At 47.3% G+C, this 23,879-nt stretch overlaps 1 protein-coding gene across 1 annotated transcript in view; it reads left to right on the forward strand.

Moving 5' to 3' along the window:
- The first annotated feature begins 564 nt into the window (after positions 1-564).
- Positions 565-23,879, forward strand: part of RSBN1L (round spermatid basic protein 1 like) — a 58,271-nt gene continuing 34,956 nt past the window's right edge. The window contains exons 1-2 of the mRNA XM_066591998.1: positions 565-1,077; positions 21,109-21,225. Coding sequence (XP_066448095.1) covers positions 639-1,077; positions 21,109-21,225 — 556 coding nt within the window. The 5' untranslated portion in view covers positions 565-638. The remainder of the gene's footprint in view (positions 1,078-21,108; positions 21,226-23,879) is intronic.

Consider the following 23,879-nt stretch of genomic DNA (forward strand, 5'->3'; position numbering starts at 1 on the left):
CATGGTACATTGCAGTATTTGTACCCCACAATGATGCCACCACAGACAACAACCCCCCCCCCCATACGGTGACGTCAGCGGAGACATTACAAAGTTACGGCTCCTGGAATACAACCATGAAAGAAAGGAAAATGTGTTGGTCAGTAAGGGGTTAAGTGCCCACGGTCCCATAAGACCGCACTGCCGGCCGCACAGCACCCGCTCGGGGGGATGGATCCCCGCAGCCGCCCCGGAAACTGTGACGAACAAAAACATCCGTTGTGTGGCCGCGGCGCGCGTGACGTCAGAGCGGTGACAACCCGGAGCGCGCGCTGAGCTGCGCCACACATGTCCCAGGCAGCGAGCGCCCCGCCCATGTAGGACGGCGCGGTGGCCACGCCCCCTCACACCCTCCGCCAGGATCCTCCTGCTCCTCTTCCCTCCGCGGCGAAACTAACAAAATGGCCTCAGCTCCCATGCGCCTCTCCGACTTGTCCATCGGCGTCATACGCTGTGACACGCCCCTTCCCCGTCACGCTATTGGCAGTAATTGTCCAGGTCCCGCCCCCTCTTCGGGGCGCCGTTGGTCAGCCGTCGTGGCCCCGCCCGCTACTCCCTGGCAGCTCGGCGGCGGAGTCTGGGCATCGCAGGAGCCCAAAATGGCGGAGCTGTGGACTAGCGTTCGTGCTGCGCCAGCTGAGAAACACGACGCGCTGCCCAAAGCCAGAGACGTGATCGTGGTGAAGGCCGGCGCGGAAGGCAAGCCTCGCCCGCCGCCCTCCTCCTCCGGCAGCCGCGACCTGCATCCCGCCAAGAAGATCCGGACAGATGAGAAGGGCTCCAAGCCGAAGCGTGTGAATGGCGAGGGCGGAGGGGGCGGGGGCCATCGGCCTGCACCGGGCTACGCTACAGCAGCGCCCTGGAGCTCGTCGCTAGCAGCCGGCGGCAACCTGTGCCTCGCCCCGCCCGGCCCGCCCGAGAAGCCGAGGAAGCCCGGGGAGAAGCGGGAGAAGGAGAGGAAGAAGCCGCGGCGGGAAGATGGCGCGGAGAACGGGGACGTCCCGGCCGCCCTGAGCCTGCCTGCTGCGGCCGTCACAGGTGAGTGTCACCCGGGCTGCCTGCCATTCATTCCCGAGAGCAGCGCCCCTACCGGCCGGGGTGTGGGGGTATACTGACGGACGCTGACGGATTTGCTGCTGGCTTTCTCTTTTTTACTGTTCTCACTTTTTCTTGCACTTCTCAGTTTGCTGTTCAGTAGTTCCTGCGGCTCTGCCACAGCAGTGCCAGCCCCGTGCTGCCAGCTCACCGGCCGCTGGCGTGTGCGCCCTTGTCAGACGCAGCCAGATGGCGCACGTATTGTGTGGCGTCTCCAGAAGTAGGATGTGAAGCTTGTTCCTGTGATACATTGAGGGGGCGCTGTGGGAGCCGGTGTTGGGGTACATGACCCCCTACGGACGGCGGTGACGTTAGGGTGTTGCACACAGGTGACGGAGCGGTCTGCGGCCGCCGCTCACACGATGGACCCCGGTGGGACGGGTAGAGGTGGTCCTTGGCTGATGGAGGAGGGCGAAGGGGTCGGTTACTTTGTTAGCAGCTATCTTCTGACAGCCGGCGGCTCGGACAGCTTTGGCTTGTTGGTGTCACTGAATTCCGTTAAGGTAGAGGATGAGACGGCGCTGCACAACAACCAGGACCCTGTGCCCCGCAGTCCAGGGGTGCCGAAAACGGGCCTTTTTGCGCCATGTGCAATTTTATTTTTTTGTGCCCACAGATGCTACAAGAATGGTTGTTTTGTTTATCTTCCCACTGAAGTGTTTAGCTATTGTGCGGTGGGTGCGGGCCCCATCCTCCTGCTCCCACACTGCAGATGTGAACAAGTCCTGAGCTGAAACCCCAACCTGTCACCGGAACGGTGATCTGTCCCGCATGCTCTACCGTCCGTCAGGGAGGGCCGGATGGACCTCGTTAGTCAGCGGGTTTTACTGGCGCTATTTGTTTTCGGTCCCCATAACGGTAATAGTGGTGCAGCGCAGCCTATCCTTCACTTGTACATGGCGCTGACCATGGGGGCGCTTGATATCATTAGAGGGGTATTCCAGGACCTATCCTCAGGGTAGGTCATCAGTAGTTGATCCCTGACCGATCAGCTGATTGTATGGCCCGCTGTCGGTGCAGGTGTAGTGTCAGCTTCACTCCGACCCCAGCCGTGTAATAAGAGGCAGCGCTCCCACTGGTTTCGTTTTCGGCACTGACCAGTGATAACCGCGTCCGGCCCCCTGCACTGATCGGTGGGGATCCTGAGAGGCAGGCACCCTTTGACCTATCCTGAGGGGTAAGTCATCCTTGCCAACATTATGATCTACATTACATGTCTGGAATCGTCAGCAGGGCCTCCTCTAAACTGAGGTTAAAAGTTGGTGTCCCGGTCCTATTAATGCGGAATCCTGATGAACCAAAACTGTGCAACGGCACAAGATTACTAATTAGACACCTAGAGCGACATATTGTACGAGCCATTATTATGAGCTGATTAGCAGAAGGAGAAAGTGGTTACTTCCACGCATTCCGGTAATAGACGGATTTGTCTTTTCAATTCAAAAGGCTGCAGTTCCCTCTTAAAATAGCATTTACGACGACGATCAATAAGGATCCAGGGCAAACACTTAAGGCAGCAGGTGTACATTTAGAAGTAACATGTTTTTCTCCTGGGCCACTGTATGCAGCGGCTTCCGTGTGTACAGCCACAAAACCTCTATATCCTAGCAGAAGGTCACAAGACCAAAAGCGTACAGCACGGCGCTGACAGCGGATCGCAGGTACATTCCTTCACTAGGTCAACCCTTTTCATTTCAATATACAGCAAGACACAGATTGGATACAAAATACAAATTCCACGCGGATACGGTCACAGGTAACGAGCTGGTAATATCATAAATCCGTTAATAGAAAGTAGAATACGTTTAAGATCAGTTGGCCTTATTCTTAGGGCGCCCCCGCTGGTCAGACCCAAGTCACATACTATATTCACACATTATTTGACTCCATTTTGCATAGTTCCCGCCCCATTAATACGTCTGTCCCTTCTCATGTACATTGACCACCTGCCACGCGTAGCGCTCCTCCACCTCATCCCCTCCTTCCTCGTAGCACATTAGCCGGGCGCTGTTCTTGGCTGTTGGTGGGTAGAGGCTTCTGTGTCCCAGAAGTAGTCTAGGCCTGCATTAAACGGGTTTTCCATGGAAAATACAATTGATGACCTATCCTTAGGATAGGCCATTAATAGTTGATTGGCTGGGGTCCGTCGCTTAGGACCCCGACGGATCAACGGAGCGGGAGCATGCTGTCAGCGCCGCAAATACACAGAGGTCTGAGTGGAAGTAGCAGAAGTCTCCATGCTGGCCACTACACAGAGGTCGGCAGGGAGGCTTCCACTCTGACCTCTGTGTATTTGCAGCGCTAACAGCATGCGCCTGCTCAGCTGATTGGTCAGGATCCCTAGCGATGGACCCCAGCCAGTCAGCTATTGATGAGCTATCCGGAGGATGGGTCACCAACAGTATTCTGCACGGAAAACCTCTTTAACCTACTGTACTAAAGATTGAACATGCAACACTAAGAAGGAGAAGCCATAAGGATATGCAAATCCAGAAAGTAGGTGTGGCTAAGATATGCACATGCTCATTTTCCAGCACCTAGCTCCAATCTGTGGCATGTGGGAGGGGCTTTAGTGGTATAAAAGCCAGATTGGAAGCAAGATGTTTGCAGTCACATGACACTACAAAGATTGGATAGTCTTGTGGTATGATTGTGTGGTGCCTCCTGTGATGGCATTGTAGCGCTTCAGGCACTAGGTTGGAGTCTTGGGGGCAGCCAACGAGGGTGGGCAACAAGATCAGGCAAGCTGGGGTTGGTACACTGAGATGTCGATGCACCACAGAGGGTTAGGCAGAAACAGGGTCAGGAGACAAGCCAGGGGTCAATACAGGGAGGTCAATCTTATTGCAGGCAGAAGAGAAGCTTGGTTAAAGGCTGGTAGGCATAATAAACACGCAAGGGATGAAGGGCCAGGTTTATATACGGAGCTAATTGGGGAGCCGGGCGAGGAACAAGGTACTGGGAATCGAGGGAGGTATCCAGCGTGCCGCTCAATCACGCGAGGTTGCAGGTTCGAGTCCTGACAGGCATGCCAGTTATCGCCACATTCTTGAACTCGGGGGCTCTGGCTGATCGCTACGCTGGTAGACCGGGATGTCTGCACTGTTCACGTTGCGTTTCCCAGTGGTTGGGGAAAAAAACTGCACTGGAATGACAGCAGGGATTGCACAAAGGTGAACCTCTGCACGTAAGGGTCGTCGGATTATAAGAATGGCGCATAGCGATCCATTCTGTACTGAGTGAACATGGATGTTGCATCCCGAGCCTAGGGTGACCAACAGTGTCTACACAAACTATCAGAAGGCTCCTGCACAACATTGGCTACGAGCAAAGCGCCCAACGACAGGTGTCATGTCCTCATAGTACAGAGCAAGCCTGCAACGGAGGTCTGCCATCTTGGATGAGTCCTGATATTGTTTGGGACGCAATAATAGCAGGAGATTGGTCTGGAGACCACAAGGGAACGTCGCACCAGGATTATGCTGTGGGGTGGCATAATGGTAGGTAGACGGACCCCTGTAGTCTTCATTCCAGATAGAGGAACAACTCGGCACTATGTTGATTTGGTCATGGAACTAGTGGTACGGCAATTTCTCTGAAGTGTCCCAGAACTGTTTTGCAACGTGAGAATGCTGGGCCTCATGTTGCTTGTGCCACTGTGAGCCGCCTGCGTGGCCTAAACATGCCACCACGGCCAGCAGCGTCTCCGGACTTCCACCATCGAGTACGTCTGGGATGTCATTGGTCGGCAAGTGTAAAGGGAGCTGCCATCTTGATGGTTTGTGCGCCGCAGAGCGTTCCTCGGACAAGCATTAATGATGTCACTGATGGCGTGCCGAGGCCTGTAAGTCTGTATTTCTGCGTGTGGCGCCCTACTCAATATTTAATAAATCGAGATGTTTTGAACACTGTTTCCATTTCCTCATTTGCATATCCCTAACATGTCTATGTTGTGATCTCCATAATTCTATCACTTTCCTTCTTGGCGTTGCAATGTCAAAGTTCAGGAATGGAAGTGACTGCATTGTATCTATAGGGGAAAGTGCCTGAATGTATGTGCAGAGCTGGTATTGTCGCTGCATCGGATGCTATCATGGTGACATTAGTTAATCCAAAGGGCTTGGAATGGGACTTGGCACAACAGTGTTATGGCCTATCAATGGGGTTGGTGCGTGAAACACTAATTCGTAATGGATTGGCAATACCAAGCTGGCCTAGTTTTAGTCGCGGGGTTCACATACCGATTATTGCTTGCTGGAGCTGGGCGAACAGTGACTTGGTATCAGGGAAGAGTCAGAATGGGAATAGTAGGGAAGTGGTAAAGTGTTACTACTTTTATTTTATTGCCTTGTCAGCTGTTTGTGTTTAACCCCTTCCCACTCCAGGGCGTAAGTTTACATTCTGGCAGTGGGGTACTTCCCCGACAGGGCGTAAACTAGCGTGCTGGGGATGGCACGAAATCTGTCAGTGATAGCCAGCCTCCCGCTGCAACAGCAGGGTTGCAGCTATATAGATTGTGGCACGGTAAGGGTTCACAGAGGGAGCACACTCCCTCTGACGTTGTCGGGCTCTCATGATAAAATAGCAGAGAGCCTGGCTGGTTGCCATGGCAACAGGATGCCAGATACCAGTATCCTGTATTATATTGCCTATGATCGCTGTAATAAGGCATTGCAGGAGAGAAGTCCTGCAATGCCTTATCACAGAGAATATTGGTGGTATGTCAGTCCCCCACAGGGACACAAATGGTGTTTAAAAATAAAAATAAAAAATGTACTAAATATTTAAAAAAAACGAAACCCTTTTTTTTAGGTCCTTTTTCTCATATTGGCATAAAAAAATTAAAATCCCACATTTGCTATCGTTGTCCATAACGATGTGTACAATAAGTTGCACGTCCTTTTTATCCTGCACGGCAAAAAAGCGTAAAAAAAAACTATGGCAAAATGCTAATTTTTAGCATTTTGCCTCCCCAAAAAACACAAGTGATCAAAAAAGCCGTATGTACCCCAAAATGGTACCAATAAAAACTACAGCTTGTCTCACAAAAAATAAGCCCTCATAGAGCTCCCTACATAGAAAAATAAAAAAGTTCCAGGGCTTTGAATGCAGCGATTTAGAAAAAATGTTTAAAAAAAAAAAAAAAAAGGTTTATCTTTTGTGGAAAAACCTAAAAAAATTATTTTGGGATCGTTGTAATTGGACCGGCCCGCAGAAAAAATATATTGTCATTTATGCTGCACGATTAACGCTGTAAAAAAAAAATCTATGGCAGAATTGATGTATTTTGTCTTTTTTATCATTGTCCTTAAGCCCAAAATAGGCCATGTCCTTAAGGGGTTAATAAGCAACCAAAAAAAATGGACAACCTCTTTAGGCCGGTTTCACACGGTCGAGAAAATGGAGCACGAGTTGTGCTTTGCGACACTCAAATCTCGCGCAAATATGAATCTTAGTCTTTTGAAGGACTGATATTCATGAGTGATGCCATCGTGGCATGCTTTAACTTTTTGCAGTCCTTGGAACGCATCGGCCATTGATTTTAACCCTTTCCAATCCATTTATTTTTTCTCATCCATTCTCCCCAGCTCCAATTTATTTGGAGCTGGGGAGAATGGATGAGAAAAAATGCATTTTCCCTGCACCCTCCTAAACTGACAGAGTTCAGGAGGGTGCAGGTGCTCACTGCACCGTGGGGGGGACCTGTTTACCTGTCAGGCGTCTTCCGCATTCTCTCTTCTGCCTCCCGGCTCGGCGATCATGTGACTCTGGGGTCAGGTGGCACCCAGCGGTCACATGATCGCCGGCCCGGGAGGCAGAAGGGAGAATGCAGAAGACGCCGGACAGGTAAGCAGGTACCCCCCATGGTGCAGGCTCCCGGCTCGGCGTTCATGTGATCACTGGGGGTCAGGTAACACCGGCGGTCACATGATCGCCGGCCGGAATCTCTGTGCATTACATAGCGCTAATTGAGCGCTATGTAATGTGTAAAGGAGAAGGCAGAAAGGGTTAAAAACCCTTTCTGCCTTCTCCTCGGGGGTGCTTGATGAGGACCAGTGCAGGAGTGCATCTGCACCCAATGTGTCTGATGATCGGGTGCAGATGCACCCCTGCACTGCAGTGTCAGGCCTGCCCTGACATCGGAGCTGTGGAGGGAAATGATGATGTCGGGGCAGACCCGACATTGGATTGGAAAGGGTTAATGGGACCTTTACTGCCTTGCAATGTGTCTGATGTTTCCCATTGAAATCAATAGGAACCTCTTCTGATCCGCTATCACTGTAAGGATCGGAACTTCACAGATGAAACCTTGTTTTTACCTAAAAGTCTTGTATCCGCCGGTAAATCACACACACGCAGGTGAGATATCACTATGTAACAAGTCCCCCCCCACCCCGTATATAAGTCATCTAGTATTACCTTGTTTGCTTATTCCTTTCTATCTGAAACTCCTGGCCTCCTTCTCAGGTGGTCATGTGATCAGCTCAGATTTACTTTGGTTTATATGCTCTCAGATTAGTCAGTGTAATTCCTGTGTGATGGACCCTACCACATAAGCTTTAGAGGGGGATACAGAAACTCCTATCAGTTACTGCTGAGGACTAGAGGCTTCTGTCACTGGCTAATTATTCTTCCATACATCATGTAAGTAGTACCCCAGTGTGTATGTTATTCCTTTCTATCTGAAACGTCCTGGCATCCTTCTCCTTGGGTGGTCATGTGATCTCCTTCTCACCACCTGACACTCAGGGTGCCTCCACACTTGCAAGAGTGAGTGAAGATGCAGAATTATGAAACCAATCACTTTCAATGCTTTCATTTCTATTTGCGATGTTTTCCCTCATGATTAAAAAAAAGAATTGTGGCCTGTCCTCTTTCTGCGTTTTTTTTTCCCCCCTCTTTAAACACAAACCACGAACTTGCGACTTTCGTTTTCAACACTAATAACTTCTGTTGTCTATTGTGAGAAAACCGCAAGCGGCCGCGATGTTTCTGCAAGATAAAGCATCGCTGACGCTGAAACATATCATGAGCAAAGCTGCGATTTTTGCCACAATTCTCTCTCGGCGATATCGCGATCGCCAGTGTGAAGGAGCCCTTAGGTTAGGTTAACTAAGTTTTGTAGTCAGCCATAATTCCTGTGTGATCTACCCAATCACACATGCTCCAGCAATGGGGCAGTCAAAAGCAGGATTGAATTGCCCACCCCGAGGTCTCCAGACATGGACACGGTCTGCGCCCAAGCTACACCTGGATTTGTTGTGGAAGACGCCTCAGTTCCACTTTGGAGCAGTCCGCTTGTGGTGTTTACAACCGCACTGTAAATGGCAGCAATGCTGGGTGTAAAGGCAGTACAAGTAATGGGCACCACTAGACCAAATGGAACCTCGTATATTAGGCTATAAGAAGACATGTCCGTGCAGTACAGCCCATCTGCCCCCAATGTTTAGCCATTTCTTGTGATTTTGTAACGGGACTTAAATTTTTTTTTACTATTCATATAGTTGAAGAATAGTTTAGGGTTAGTTTTACTCTGTAGCAATTAGTCTCTGTCTCTAGCTTTGCTGCTTTTATCTATTTTACATCATTTGACTTTTTCCTTAAGGCCCCCTGTCCACGGCAGTGATTTTCGCCGGCTGAAGCTTTCCATAGCAGAGATTCTCCGCTCGCTGCGGGCAATTCGCAGCATGCAGCAAATTGCCCTGATTCTCCGCGGTCAGCCTATCTGTCAGATTAAGCTGAGCGGCGGAGATTCGTCTGCGGCTCCTGCGGCGGAGCTCCACCGCGGGATACCGCAAAACCTGTGGACTGGGGGCCTAAAGGTTGTTAGTGCTTTTTCAATGCCTTCTTGTTATAATAGTTGAACCCTTTAGTTATGGAGCTTTTTGCCATTTTTCCATTTTGCTCCCCCCCCCCCCCTCCCTTCGCCCTCTTTTAAAAATTCGTAACTCCTTTATTTATCCATCGACGTCGCTGTATGAGGGCTTGTTTTTTGTGGGACGAGTTGTATTTTTCAATGGTGCTATTTAATGTACCATATAATGTACTGAAACTTTTTAATAATTAAGTGGAGAGAAATGGGAAAAAAAACAACGAAATTCCGCCATATTTGGGTGCATCCTGTTTCTACGGCGCACAAACTGCTACAAAAATGCCATAACTTTATTCTATGGGTCACTATGATTACTACGATACCAACATCTTGATCTATTTTTGTCCTTGGAGACAGGGTGATCAAAAAAGGGCATTTCTGGCGTTCTTCAGATGGATGGATGTGGGATAGATATATCTTTCTGGCAATGTTCATCATGCGGTGTAAATAAAGCATTTCTTTGACAGGTTGGACTTTTACTGATGCAGCGATGCCAAATATGTATTTTTGTTTATTTAGATTCTTTTATTACATAGTAAGTTTTTTTTTTTTTTTTTTTTTTTTTTTTTTTTAAATCGTAAAACTTTTTACTGATTCCCCAGAGGGAAGAACAACTTGCTATGCCTTGATCGCTCCTGCAGCATGATGTAATGCCGTAGCATTACATCATACTGCTATGTGACAGGCAGCCTATTAACCCTTTGCAATCCAATTTTAGATTTAGGGTTTCCTATGGGACTTTCTCTTTCTGCCTTTATAGAGCCAGTCCTGTAGTATGGGACATGCCGGAGAGGCCGCGACAACAGAGCAGCCAGTAATCTACAGTAAGAATACCCTGCCGGACGTCTACCGACATCATAGCTGGGCAGGCTTCAATCAGAATGTCCTCAGACGTCTCAGTGGATTGGAAAGGGTTAAGCCACCCCACAGGTGCCTTTCAGAAGTCCCCCGTGTGCCATGACACTCACATGGCTCCCTGCGATTTCATTGTGGTAGGCCGTATGAGACCCCTGAACATCATTGGGTGGATGTAAAAGGTTAACAGGCCTTGATGAGCCGCGCGGCAGATTCGATGCTGTTGCCCCTGGATGTTGGATGTAAGAAACAGTGGCATCGGCATGTATGTAGGGAGGTCACCGCGCGATCTCTCTTCATACGTAGACCGGCGATACAGGCCGACAAAAGGGGTATCTGGTGGTCGCTAAGGGGTTAAACACTTTCTTTTTGTTTGTTGCCCCCTTTAAATCATTATTAAGCCACACTATATTTTAGTATTTTCGTAGCTCCCCGATAAAACGCCTCCCATCTGTGTAATTCTGATCCCCTCGCATGCACATCCCATGACAGGCGCCAGCAATGCAGTGCATTAAAGGGCCCATAGAGATCAGTGGGCAATGCTTTCAGAGGCATGTGAAAATTGGATCATGCCACGATTTTGTTTCCCACACCACGTCGCTCATGTATTTGGGTTCATATTGGTGTGAGATTTGTGCACCTCGCAACGCAGAGATCCTTGCATGACTTCCTCGTCCGTGTGAAAGTGGCCCTACGTTTATATGCGGTGATTGCTTCATTTAGATGATCCTTCTGCTTTTCTCCTCTGAGCTCCTGACTGCCGGCACCAATCCTCTGTCCACCAGAAGGGACTGTGGGGCCCCTGCAAACTTCAGAACAACTTCTTGTATGCCCAATAACCCTTTCCTGACCAGGGGTGGTTGAATGCTACCTGGACATAGGTGCATCTGCAGTTCCTTCTTTCTCCCTTCCAAACATCATAACTTTTTCTGCAGGATGATGTGTATTTTTGAATAGTACCATATAATGTACTGGAAAACTAAAAACAAAAAAGTGGGGAAATTAAAGCAATTGCACCAGTGGTGGGGTGGTTTATGGCAGTCTTGGTGCAGTTATATCATTATTCCGTGGGTCAGCAATACTAAAGCTATAGTTTATGTAGGACTGCTTAATGCCTGGCTTTCGGTCACCATCTTTTGACACCCATAACGTTGTTTTTCTGTCCATGTACAAGGGCTCGTTTTTTGCGGGGCGACCTATAGTATTCATTTGTACCATTTTTGACTTTTTATTAAAATCAAAATTTTTTCTTTTATGTCCTAACTGCATGTGGCATAAGCGGTTCGGACGTGTATAGTTGTATGGCTGACGGGAAGGCGTTAACCTTGTAAGGGGCTCTCGGTGCATTGGGTGGTAACATGTATAGTAGTGCATACTATACACCTGGTGCACTGACGGCCACTGTCAGTGTGTCCGGTCTGGTGGTGAGCAAGTGTGTTGCAAAAGGAAGAAGCTGTCTGGAGCATAGAACAGCTTCCATTCACAGCGCCTGGGGGCGGCATATGAGTGGGGAGGGCAGTAAAACCCAGGGGGTGGTAGGAAGAGTGAAATCACAGCAATAGAGAAAAATAAAATGTACTTATATAGTCACTTACACTGTTTTCCACAACAGAGAACAGGGGTGGACACCTGGCTGCAGCGCCCTCTACTGGTATACAACTAGGTGAAGACTCAGTTCTAAACTCTACCTAGATGTGTGGCAGCAGAGGGGTTGGTTGTTGTACAGAGTAGGTTGTTAATACCTATTGCAAAAAATGCTTAGCATCTTATTTTTTTGTGTTGATAAACCCTTTAACCCCGTAATGACATGACCCCTTTTTTTTTTGCTTTTTCCATATTTGTTTTTTCCTCCCCACTTTAAAAAACAAACGAAAAGAACACATTGATCCATTAATGTAGCTGTATGAGGGCTTGTTTTTTGCAGAACGAGTTGTATTCTTCAATAGTGCTATATAATGACTGAAAGACTTCTTGTAAATGTAAGTGAAGTGCAACTGGAAAAAAACACCAAAATTTAGCAGTCTTCATGGGTGGAAAGGTGGTTTATTTTTCTACAATGTAGACACTGCAGCAAGAAAAGACATAAAAATTAAATAGGGGAAAAAATTGGAATTGTAATCATGCTGACCCATAAAATAAGTTATTTTATGCCACCATTTCTGACAACCACAACCTTTATTTTTTGTTGTGTGAGGGCTCATTTTCGGCGTCATGTCCTGTAGTCTCTATTGGTATCATTTTTGAATATATGACCTTTTGATCACTCTTTATTACGTTTTTTTAAACAGATTTTTTTCCTAAGTCCCTGTAGAGGACCTGAACTTGTGATGGTTTGATCACTCCTGCCGTATGATGTAATACCATAATATTACATTATACCGCAATCTATCAAGCCACGCCACAGCAGCTCTGGGACATTTAAATGCCGCTGTCAGAATCGATGGCAGCAGTTAAAGGGTAAACAGCTGTGATCAGCGGCGGTGCTGATCAGCGCTTTTGCGGACAAGTGTCTGCTGTAAGAAACTTAAACCTCCGTACAAACACTGCACCTCCCGGACGAAATGTGGGTCCTGGAGCGTAAGGGGATTAAGAGACAAGGATGGTAATGCATGCGTTGGATTTTTAACTCCTTCCTGCCCTGGAAAGGTGTATAAGGTGACACTTGTAGAAGAGTCTCCGGTTGTCATTTGATACAGATTCTGTAAGAAGGGTTGGGCAGAGAACGTCTTTAGCTCCTGGCGATGGGAGGGTACCTGCTGCTTCCTCTGGAGTTACCGCCAAATGTCTGTCTTTCACTGGCATTTTATTCAGTATTAGGAGTAGACTAGGCTTGTTCTGGTGTCAGGAGGAAGCACTTAAGAAACTTGCCTGAAATTGGGGGGAAATATTGCTCAAGGCCCCCTGCACACAGGAGGAGGGGGGGGGGGGTGGTTTCTGCAGCAGGATTTCCCGCAGAATTTCTGCCCACTGCCATAGGATTGCATTAGATAATGCGATCCTATGCAGACAGCCGCGTTTTGACCGTGTGACAACTCATGCGGTAAACAAATCGCATGTCCTATTTTTGTGTGAGCCTCTCAGAGGCCCACGAAGAAACGTCACTAGTGACGAGCTGGCTCGGCTCTGAACATGTGCCAGCTGGGTGGCAGCCGGCACATAAAGCGGGGAGACACCGGGAGAAAGGGAGACGCAGCAGTCACGGCAGGGGCACGGCGCTTATCCTGCAGCAAAAAAATGGTATAAATTCATACAGAATGGTAGATTTGTAAAGATGGGACTATCTGAAATGGGCCATGGAACGTAAAGGAATAAAACCTAAATTTAAAGAGGTATTTCCCTGTGATGGTCCAAGTCTTGTCCAGAGTCATGCAAGCCTGGTGTTACAGGCTGCAGCAGCACTTGTGGAGTGCAGGTTTCTGTGTATCCCCCTCGTTGCTGCTGTAGCTTGCATAGCAATGCCCTGGCTTTACGCCTCCCGAGGAGACTACGGCCGCAGGCCTTTTGGTGCTGCAATCATCTACTAATATAGGCTGCTTGATATCCTCTTTCCCCCAAAATCAGCCAGTTAAAATTACCATCACCGTAGATGACTACTTTCCCTGTGGTGTCATATAGAGGTAATCCCAAATGATAACCCACATCTGCTGAAAGCGGCTCCTGCTCTGGCGGACCTATTGGCAGTTGCACAGTAATTGGAGCTGGAGTGCCAGTCTTCTGCTGCCCTCAGGTGACCGTGTCCTCCTGTGACCTTTCATGAAACGCTGACTGCAGTAATGGCGGTTTAGGCACAGGTAGTGAAGAGGCTTGCAGTGCCCAGAGGATTTCAAGGGGCACTCTGAATAGAGGTCCATACAAAGACTATGGATGAGCTGTGTACCCAGACTTTCATGAATGCAGCCTGTACATGGGCACTACATGACCACATTTGAGTTTTTACTAATTTAAGAAAAAATAATAGTTTAAAAATCTCTCCTTTGTCATATAATGAATCTAAAAAAACCAAAAATACATATTGGGTATCGCTGCGTCCGAAAAAGTCAGACCCATCAAAGCAACGCATTATTTACCCCGCACGATAAACGTCGCCAGAATAAAGAGCGCCAAATTTTTTATTTTTTTGTCACCTTGTTTCCAAGAAAAAATGCAATAAAAAGTGGTCATAAAGTCGTATGTATTCCAAAATGGTACTAATGCAAACTACAGGTCATCACGTGAAAAATGAGCCCTCACACAACCGTGTGAACGGAAGAGTTATTGCGCTCAGAAGATGGCGGCAGAAAGTAACTTTAAAAAATTATCTTTGGGAAAAAAAACTAAGTTTGGTATTGTAGTGATCGTACTGACCCATAGAATATAGTTATCAGGTCATTCGTGTTGGTTTGTGGGCTGTAGAAACGACGCACCAAAGATGGTGAAACTTCATTTTTTTTAAAAAAATTTTTCAATTTAAAGTTTTTCAGTACATTATATGGTACATTAAATAGCACCATTGAAAAATACAACTCGGCCCACAAAAAACAAGCCCTCATACAGCGACGTCGATGGATAAATAAAGGAGTTACTATTTTTATTTTTATTTTTAAAGGGGTGAGGAAAAAATGAAAAAAGCTCCATCACTAAGGGGTTAAAGAACATTAGTTTGAGCACATTTGTAGTAGATGCACGCTAATATGGTGTGAGCAGACAAGGTAAGTGTACATAGGGGGCAGCTGCATTAATGATGGTTAGGCCTGCATGGTATGCAGCTGCCATCTGGTTTCTTGTATGTATTGATCCGCAGTGTCCGTATGCACATGGATCAATGACAGTCCATTGACTCCATTCACCACGTGTCCCCTGTCTGTGTAACACATGCGTAATACGTGGTGAATATCCAGTCTTAGACGTGAGCCCTTAGTATGGGATGAGGGCCAACTAAGGGAGATGGAGGAAGGGTTCCTCGGCACACATGGATAGTTCGCTCGTACAGTTAGTTGATCGGAGCTATTAAGGGGAATCCTAATGTCAGATGAGATCCAATGCTAGATTGGAAAGGGTTAAGACTTTAGTGACGAGTCGACCTTCACAATTGATGTACGTGTATTGCGATATGTAAGGGATTAAGAGCGGGGATCTACGTTCTCATTGACCCCTGCTGTTGCAACAGGAGGCTGGCTGTCGGTCAGTCAGCTCCCACTGCAGTATGGTGCGTTCTCACTTCTGATCCCGTGCCACCCACAGGACGTAAGTTTATGTCCTGTTGCATTAAGCTAGGATGTAAAATTTAGTCTTGGGGCATTAAGGGGTTAAAAGGGGAAAATTAATCGATAGAGGAATAACAGAACCATTTAATTTTATTTTAATTCCGTCTCTGGAACAGAGCTGGAAAGCCTGAATGGAGAGAAAGCTGTCCTGTGAATGAGCCCTATCTGTTCTGGCGGGGTGAAGCTGGAGCATGTGTTATAGAATTCAACATCCACCATGCAGATTTTCACTAAAGATGACTTCTCAACATCAGTAGTCGGTGAAGTCCTGCAGTATACTGTAACAGTCAGAGACAAAGATGTCATCCATGTAGTTGTTGTTATGGTAACTGAGCAGAATAGTCTCGCAGTTTCTGGAAGTGTGGCATAAATAGGTTTTTCCTGTATTGTGTGTCTTGCCTTGCTAGCATTAGATTGAGGCCAGTCTATGCAGAACAGCACATTTAGGCACCAGAGTCTGTCATATCAGGTAGTGAAAAGCTCTTGTACCTTCCAAAAACTGGAATAGATCAGTTGCACGAAAAAAGTAATCTATGGCCAAGAAACAAACTCCCATATGACAGCCCTACGGACCAGTTTAGGCAGTTTTGAGGAGAAATTGGGAAGAATGAAGGCTCATAACGAGGCCTAAAGGGAACCTGCTATCAATTTTAAAGCCCCCTAAACCACAGAATGGGGAGTCTGGGGAGTTGTGGTTGACACCCACCAAGTGCCTCGTTCCAGCGCTGTGTCCCTGTGAAGTTGGCAGGCATGCACACAGTGTGACTCTTCACCCGGCTCTGTGCAAACGCTTTCCCTTTCATCTCTATTGGAGAATGCAAACAGAGCCGTTTGAAAACTGTTCGACTGTGTGCGCACCAACGTCATGGGGAGATGGTGCTGGAACGGGCATCCAGTGAGTATCAAATGCAGCTCCCCAGACTTGAGCCCTATAACATGGTTTATGGGGCTCCAAGATAAGTTCCCTTTTAACCCCTTAGGCTGGGTTCACACAGGGCGGATTTGCCGCGGAAATTCCGCCGTGGCAAATCCGCCTGCGGCTGCTAATCTCGGGATTAGCCAGCCATGTGGACGAGATTTCTCAGAAATCTCATCCACACGGGACGGCCAATCTGCTGCGGTAAGTCAGGCTGGAACCATGGCTGCGGCGACCGCAGTCGCGGCTTCAGAAGATGCAGCATGTCTATTTATCTTTTCTTTCCGCCGCGGCCAAACCACGGGATTTCCGGCGGGAATACGCCCAGTGTGAACCCAGCCTTAGTGACTATCCTATAGTGTTTTTACGTCCTATCTTGCTGGGCTTTAATCCCCAGGGACGTAAAAACCCGCAAGCTGAGGACGTGAGAGCTCCATGCTGCCAGCTGCCAAAGGTAGCAGACAATCTGGAGCTGTCATCCTGGGCCGCGGGGCCAAATTCCAGCCATCATATGAAACTCAATATAAAGTAAATAAAAGTTAAAGATTCAGCTGCCCTAAGTAGGGCTTATAATTCCAACAGTAGGAAATCCTACTGTCAAAGCCATAATATAAGCATGGGAAAAAAAATGCATACCTCACATAAGAAGCACGGTCAGTCTGGTGCGTCTACTTCCCAGTCCCCGGCACTGGTCGTCTTCTCTTCTGGCCAGATATTGAAAAATATCCGCCTCCTAGAAACTCTGCCTCTGGCTAAGCATCAGCGAATCACAGCCATTCATCGAATGCTGGCTCTGATTGGCTAAGTGTCAGCCAATTACAGCTAGCACTTCCAGGGGGCGGGGATTTTTCAATTCTCGTCCAGAAGAGAAGACTAGTCCTGGGGATTGGGAGGAAGCTGCAGGTAAAGCATCCTCGTTTTTTTTTTTTCAAAGCATCCTCGTTTCCCCCCCCCCCTTCGGCTAAGGCTTATTTTCAGGGTGGGGTTTATATTTCAAACCCTCACCCCCCAACCCCAGCACGAAAATCTGTGCATGTGGTGCTACAAAGCCGTGCGTCTTTGTAGCGCTGCAAAATTGCGGTATCCCTGCGAGAAACCGCAGTGATATTGCACATGCCAGCGATGCGATATCGCTGTGATTTTTCGCTGCAATGCTGTGTCACCCGTGTGAACGAGGCCTCAAGGGTACGTTTACACGTCAAGGAAATGCTGTGGAATTTCCGCATCCAAAACTGAATCAAAATCAACACCATTTGTACAGATTTTGACTTGAAATCATCTGGTCAGGTGATGTCGAAGTGCAAACACCTGACCAGCAGTACTGTGCTCACTAGGGGCTGTCGGATGATGGGGTGTGCTGACAGCGCAAAGCCTTCAGAGGTGAGCGCTATATCTTCTGATTTTGAGTCATAATTTGCACCCATGGTGTGGATTTTGATGCTGTTTTTCAGCGAACACTCTGCGGTAAATTCTGCTACCTGTAAATGTATGGTAAAGCTTGTGACGTTGGTCCCCATTATGACTTGATTGTAGTGTGTAGGCATATAGAACATCTTAGAGCCTAGGTCCCTCGGCTTCCTATCCGTCTTGACACTAGTATTTAAGACTTGGTCGTGAGAAGTGTTTGAGTGATGGCCGGTTACTGGAGTAGACCTCCACAGTGTAAGGTCCTCGTCCGCTTTACCTTCTGTAGTACACATGTATGAAGTGATTTCTTTCTTCTGATGATTATGCATGAAGCCATTTTTCATCTTGGAGGTTAAGAGCTAACTACTTTCTACGGGAAGATTACTGTTACAATATTTATTTAGTTTCTTGTCCTTCTACTTCTCTCCGGGAGTGAGAATAAGGTGCATTCACATATTGTGGATTTTGGCGATAAGTATTCTGGCTGCTCTCCATTCTGGTTGAATTCTTTGTGAGGATTGCTACAGGAATTTGTTTGCCATGAAAGAAACGTAAAGTGAAGCAGTCACCATGAAAAGTTACCCTGAACTGCAAGCTTGTACACCATAAATATGAACAGTAGTATATTCATAAATGTTAGAGTGGTCACTGTCGTTTCATCACATGGTAATCCTAGCCAATGTGATAACTAGGAAAGCTGCAGTTCTTTTTTTTACAGAAACGAATTGTTTCTGCGTTTTTAAAAAAACAAAACAAAAAAACTCCAAGGTGCTGACCACTAGAGGTCTCCCTTACACGGATGTTGGCCCTGCCACTAGTGTTCACGTTTTCCCGACAATTGCTGGGCTGAACCTACAGGTGCAGCTTAACACTATTACACAAGTGTTAAATACAAAATCTCATACAGTCTACACAATTGGTATACTAGCTCTCCTGCCCAGTAAGTAGCCATCCATCCTATTGTACTTCTGCCAGCGCTGCAGCTCCCACAAGATGGATTGGTGACTAGGTTCAGATGAGCACAGCGCTCCCACTGGTGAAATGCAGGAGTCAGCGAAGGAAGTGGCAGCGGGTCCTGGCAGAGCTTACGCATGTCACCGCCCGCTGTAAATTAGTGGATGGATTATACCTCTAGCTCTGTGGCAATGTGCCCCAAATCCCATTACTACAGTCTGAGGCATAGGAGCCTGTGTCTTCTCATGAAATCAGTGCTACGTAGGACATCAACTAGTGACCTTTCTATTACTGAGCCATAAGACAGTGGCAACTAAGGTGTAAATCTATCTTGGCATTTATTTTCCTAAACCCTTTAGATGGGAAGCTGACACTCTGCGTTCATGCTGGAGAAATCCAATTTTTAAAAAGTAGCTAATAAATCCCAACATTGACATTTTCACAATATTCTTCTTGCTTTTCTTCAGGCGTATAAAGAAATAGATCTGCAGCAGTTTTGACCCATCAACAGACAATCAGTTGCAGCAGCTGCTTTATGCACATTCAGAGTCTTGAGACTGTCACCATCTCTTTACACTCTTCTCTGAGGGCAGCACAAGGTAGTGACAGACACGGATTACAGTGATGTGTCTGCTGTGTGGATCTGTGCAGTAGTTTGAGAAACTTGCCTTTTATCAGTAGCAGCAAAGGCATAGAGGACTACTTAAAGTAGTCCTGGATAGTCATGAGCTTCAGGCTAGCTGCTCCTCTGCCTATTTGCATAGCGGGAGAGTTGCCAATCATAGGCTGGAGGGCGGGGTGGGTGTGACTAGACTGCAGCTCATGAATATGCAGGACTAGTTCTCTGTCTCACTGCTACTGATACAATGTAAGTCTCTTCAAAACTACTGCACAGATACACACAGAAGATGTATCTCTGTAATCGGTGTGACAGGGACTACCTCATGGTGCGCTCACTGAGGGCTGCAAAAAGATAGTGACAAGTTCCCTTTTAAACACTACAAAATTGTATTCCAATGACACCAGTAACCATTGTCCTGCCAACATATTAACAGTTTCTTCATATTCCTTGTGGAATGATGGTTTAACTGTGTCTAAAATGGGGAGAAATCAAACAAGGAAATGTTGCTGTTCTACAAACAGGAATTTTAAGGGGTATTCTGGTTACACAAAGTTTCTGTCAAATGAAGGATTAAAGGGGTTGTCCCGCGCCGAAACGTTTTTTTTTGTTTTTTTTTCAATTGCCCCCCCGTTCGGCGCGAGACAAACTCGATGCAGGGGTTAAACAAGAAAACCGCACAGCGCTTACCTGAATCCCCGCGCTCCGGTGACTTCTTACTTACCTGCTGAAGATGGCCGCCGGGATCTTCTCCCTCGGTGGACCGCAGGGCTTCTGTGCGGTCCATTGCCGATTCCAGCCTCCTGATTGGCTGGAATCGGCACGTGACAGGGCGGAGCTACAAGGAGCCGCTCTCCGGCATGAGTGGCCCCATTCACAAAAGGAGAAGACCGGACTGCGCAAGCGCGTCTAATCTGGCGATTAGACGCTGAAAATTAGACGGCACCATGGAGACGAGGACGCTAGCAACGGAACAGATAAGTGAATAACTTCTGATAACTTCTGAATGGCTCATAATTAATGCACAATGTACATTACAAAGTGCATTAATATGGCCATACAGAAGTGTATAGACCCACTTGCTGCCGCGGGACAACCCCTTTAAATGTTATTAAAGTTTACAATGTGGTTCTGCTTCGGGTATTGCCTGAAGCTCTATATGCCATCAGCTTCTCCTGGTGATTCAGAAGTGTTTATTCCCAGGTTGCCATGGATACGACCCGCAGACATTCCAGCGCTATAGGTTGGGCTTGCTCAGTAGGCATGACTTTTTTTATTTTTTTCCTCTTGACCTGTCTGGACCGGATTGCTGACCAATAGCAGGGCAGCACTTAGCACGGACATGCACAGGAAGAAAGTACACCATGGGAAGTGTACTTTTCAGCTGCATATCAGCAGGGATGTGGTGGCCATCTTGGAATGTAGTGATGTGGGTAAAAAATATGAAACGAAGGGCTGCGTGATTTATACTTATAACCAGCTGGATTTTTTAAAAATTTGCTTCACATTCGAAATACCGCTTATGTTTTTCTCTTCTATAAAAGCATTCAGCAGGAGATGCCCAGCTAATATTGAGCTAATTGTTTGTATCGTACATTTTTTCATTTGGTTCTTTATTAAATGCAAAATCTCCTCTCTTCATTTTAAACTTCCTACTATATTGTTGTACAGTCTGTACAATTCCTTCATATAGCTGGCGCTCCTGCTTCTGACATGGAGATAGTCTTGGATGCTGTGGATTCTGGGCTGACCGCTCCTGCCTCTTGGGTTCATTTCATACAAGTGTAATTATGGCAAATGTTGCTCATGTAAATCAGCAAAGGAGATGCAGGGCTTTGGGACTTTCTCCTACCTGGGTAATGGCTCATGGTATAGCGAGCTGCCTTCTAAAAATTATTTACATGGACACACTTTTTTTTTCCTTTTACCTCAAAATTGTGATGCTATCCAGTCCTTCCATGCAGCTTTACATATCTTGTATATGGACACAGATTTACTTTTACGGTGGCCCTAAGCTGTGAATGTGGGTATCGAAGTGAATTCTCTCTCAGCATTTCATCTGAAATCTTTCTTCTCTTTTCTTCTGTTTTTGTTTTTCTCCAAAAAGGTGAGATGAAAGAGAAAATCAAGATAAAAGATAAGGAAAAACAGAAGGAGAAAAAGAAGCAGAAACTGATGAACGAGTCCAAGAAGGAGAACGGGGAAGTGAAATTACTGCAGAAAGGTATTTGCAGGGCTTTATCTAATACAACTAATGTCCTCGACCGAAAACGGTGTTGTTTCTTAACACCTAATTAAAGATTCATGTTTCTCTGATTTTTGGACATGGTGGTTTTGTGTGCTGTAACCTTTCTGAAATTGGAGAGGAGCATTGTAATGGAAGCTGGGTTACAGGATGATGGGCAAGACTCATGATGCCAGAAATCTTCTAAAATCCTAAATTCAGAGGTAAATCTCGGGAATAGTTAGGACCAATCCTGTGCCCCTCTGCACATGTGATCACCATGAGATCCATGCATGATGGTCACAGTTAGCATTATTTAGGAAATATGTGGCAGGCAGCTTCCTTCTGCCCTTTCTCTACTCGGATTACTTTTTTCTGAGCAGAGAGGAGATGGATTATGACTGCTGCCTGTGACGTTATGAGGGCTCCTGCACACAGACGAGAGCAATATCTGGCTGTGATTCGTGGCCTGATATCACGCTCGCAAACCTTCTAAAACTCCTGGATGCAAGGCGTTTTTATGTGAAAACAGCCTCTCATCACTGTGGGGTATCCCACAGCAACAGCAGGAAATTCCTTAATCCCTGCAGGGAGTCCCCTGGTCACTAAACACTGTGGACTTCCCGCTGGGGTGAAGGAATCCCCTGCCGTTGCTGTCACAGCAGTGACAGAGGATCGCAGTGTTGCTGGGGAGTCCTCTCATCACTGAACACTGTGTTCAGTGATGAGAGGACTCCCCACAGTGCTGAAGGGATCCCCTGCTGTTGCTGTCACAGCATTGCCAGAGGATTGCGATCATCTCCCATTACTTTCAATGGGGCCAGCCCCGCTGCCGCCGGCCCTGTTGAAGATAATGGGCGATATTGCCAAAAGAATATATTTATTACACTGTTACAGGCTCCTGTGTCTGTTGGAACCATTTCCAGGCACTTGGCTGAAAGACCTTTGTTCTCACGGCGCCCATTACATGTACTTCCTTCAACACCCATCCACCGTTGCCTCTGTTTTCAGTGGTCTGGTGAACAACAAAATGCGACTACTACAAAGTGAAACTGGATTGTCTTCAGCAATTAATCCAGGCCTAGTTTGGGCATTGTTGACTGACATATTCATGTCTGGAGACCTAGGTTGGCACCTCAGTCCTGCCTTTGCTGTGGAGCGGCCCACTGTCGCCTGCTGGTGTGATGATCTGCGGGGACGTTGCATACGACAGTCGGTCACCTATAGTAGTGGTAAGAGGGACAATAATGGCTCAGTGATATATTCAGGACCTCCTGCAGCCACATGTGTTCCTCTCATGGTGGCTTCCAAGAGGCAGCAGGATAATGTTCGGCCGCACAGAACAAGGGGGTCACAGAAATGTCTTCACATCATTGTCACATATCTGTGGCCTGCTAGAGGCTCAGTTACAGCAAATGTGGAGTGATATTCTGCAGTATGCCATACAGAACCTGTATGACTCCATGCTCGCGAGCATCACATCTTGTACCATCTCTAGCTTAGATACAAGGGTACTAGAGCCTCCATGCCCACCAGTATCACATCTTGCCTCCCAGATGGAAACTGTACAACTGGGTAGTAGAGCTTCCATGCCCATTCGTATCACATCTTGTATCTAAGATGGAGATTGTACAACTGGGTAGTAGAGCCTCCATGCCCACCCGTATCACATCTTGCATCCAAGCTGGAGAGGGTACAACTGGGTAGTAGAGCCTCCATGCCCACCCGTATCACATCTTGCATCCAAGCTGGAGACGGTACAACTGAGTAGTAGTGCCTCCATGCCCACCCATATCAAATCTTACATTCAAGCTAGAAGCGGTACAACAGGGTACTAGAGCCTCTATGCCCATCCATATCACATCTTGCATCCAAGCTAGAAGCGGTACAACAGGGTACTAGAGCCTCCATGCCCATTTGTATCACATCTTGCATCCAAGCTAGAGGCAGTACAACAGGGTACTAGAGCCTCCATACCCGCCCGTATCACCTCTTGTATCCAAGCTAGAGGCAGTAACACGGTACTAGAGCCTCCATGCCCCACATACCACATCTTGTATCCAGGCTAGAGGCGGTACAACAGGGTACTAGAACCTCCATGCCTGCCTGTATCGCATCTTGTATCCAAGCTAGAGGGAGTACAACAGGGTACTAGAGCCTCCATTCCCCCTGTATCACATCTTGTATCCAAGCTAGAGGCGGTACAACAGGGCACTGCAGCCTTCATGCCCGCCCGTATCACCTCTTGTATCCAAGCTAGAAGTGGTACAACAGGGTTACTAGAGCCTCCATGCCTGCCCTTATCACATCTTGTATCTAAGCTAGAGGTGGTACAACAGGGTACTAGAGCCTCCATGCCTGCCCTTATCACATCTTGTATCTAAGCTAGAGGTGGTACAACAGGGTACTAAAGCCTCCCTTCAAGAAGGCCAGTTTTCCACTATAAATCAGCTTTGTGATTTGATATTGTAATCACATTCGGTTATGGCCTCCTGCAGACGGCCGGGTCAGATCCCGCTGCGAGAATTCTTGCAGCGGGATGCAAGCCGTGCCCCTGAAATGGGATATGCCGTTATTTGTTTACCATGTGAGTTTTCATGTGGTCAAATCACAGCTGTCTGCATAGGATTGCATTATCTAATGCTGTCCTATGG

The sequence above is a fragment of the Eleutherodactylus coqui genome, chromosome 2 (genome assembly GCF_035609145.1).
Source record: "Eleutherodactylus coqui strain aEleCoq1 chromosome 2, aEleCoq1.hap1, whole genome shotgun sequence".
Classification (NCBI taxonomy): Eukaryota; Metazoa; Chordata; class Amphibia; order Anura; family Eleutherodactylidae; genus Eleutherodactylus; species Eleutherodactylus coqui.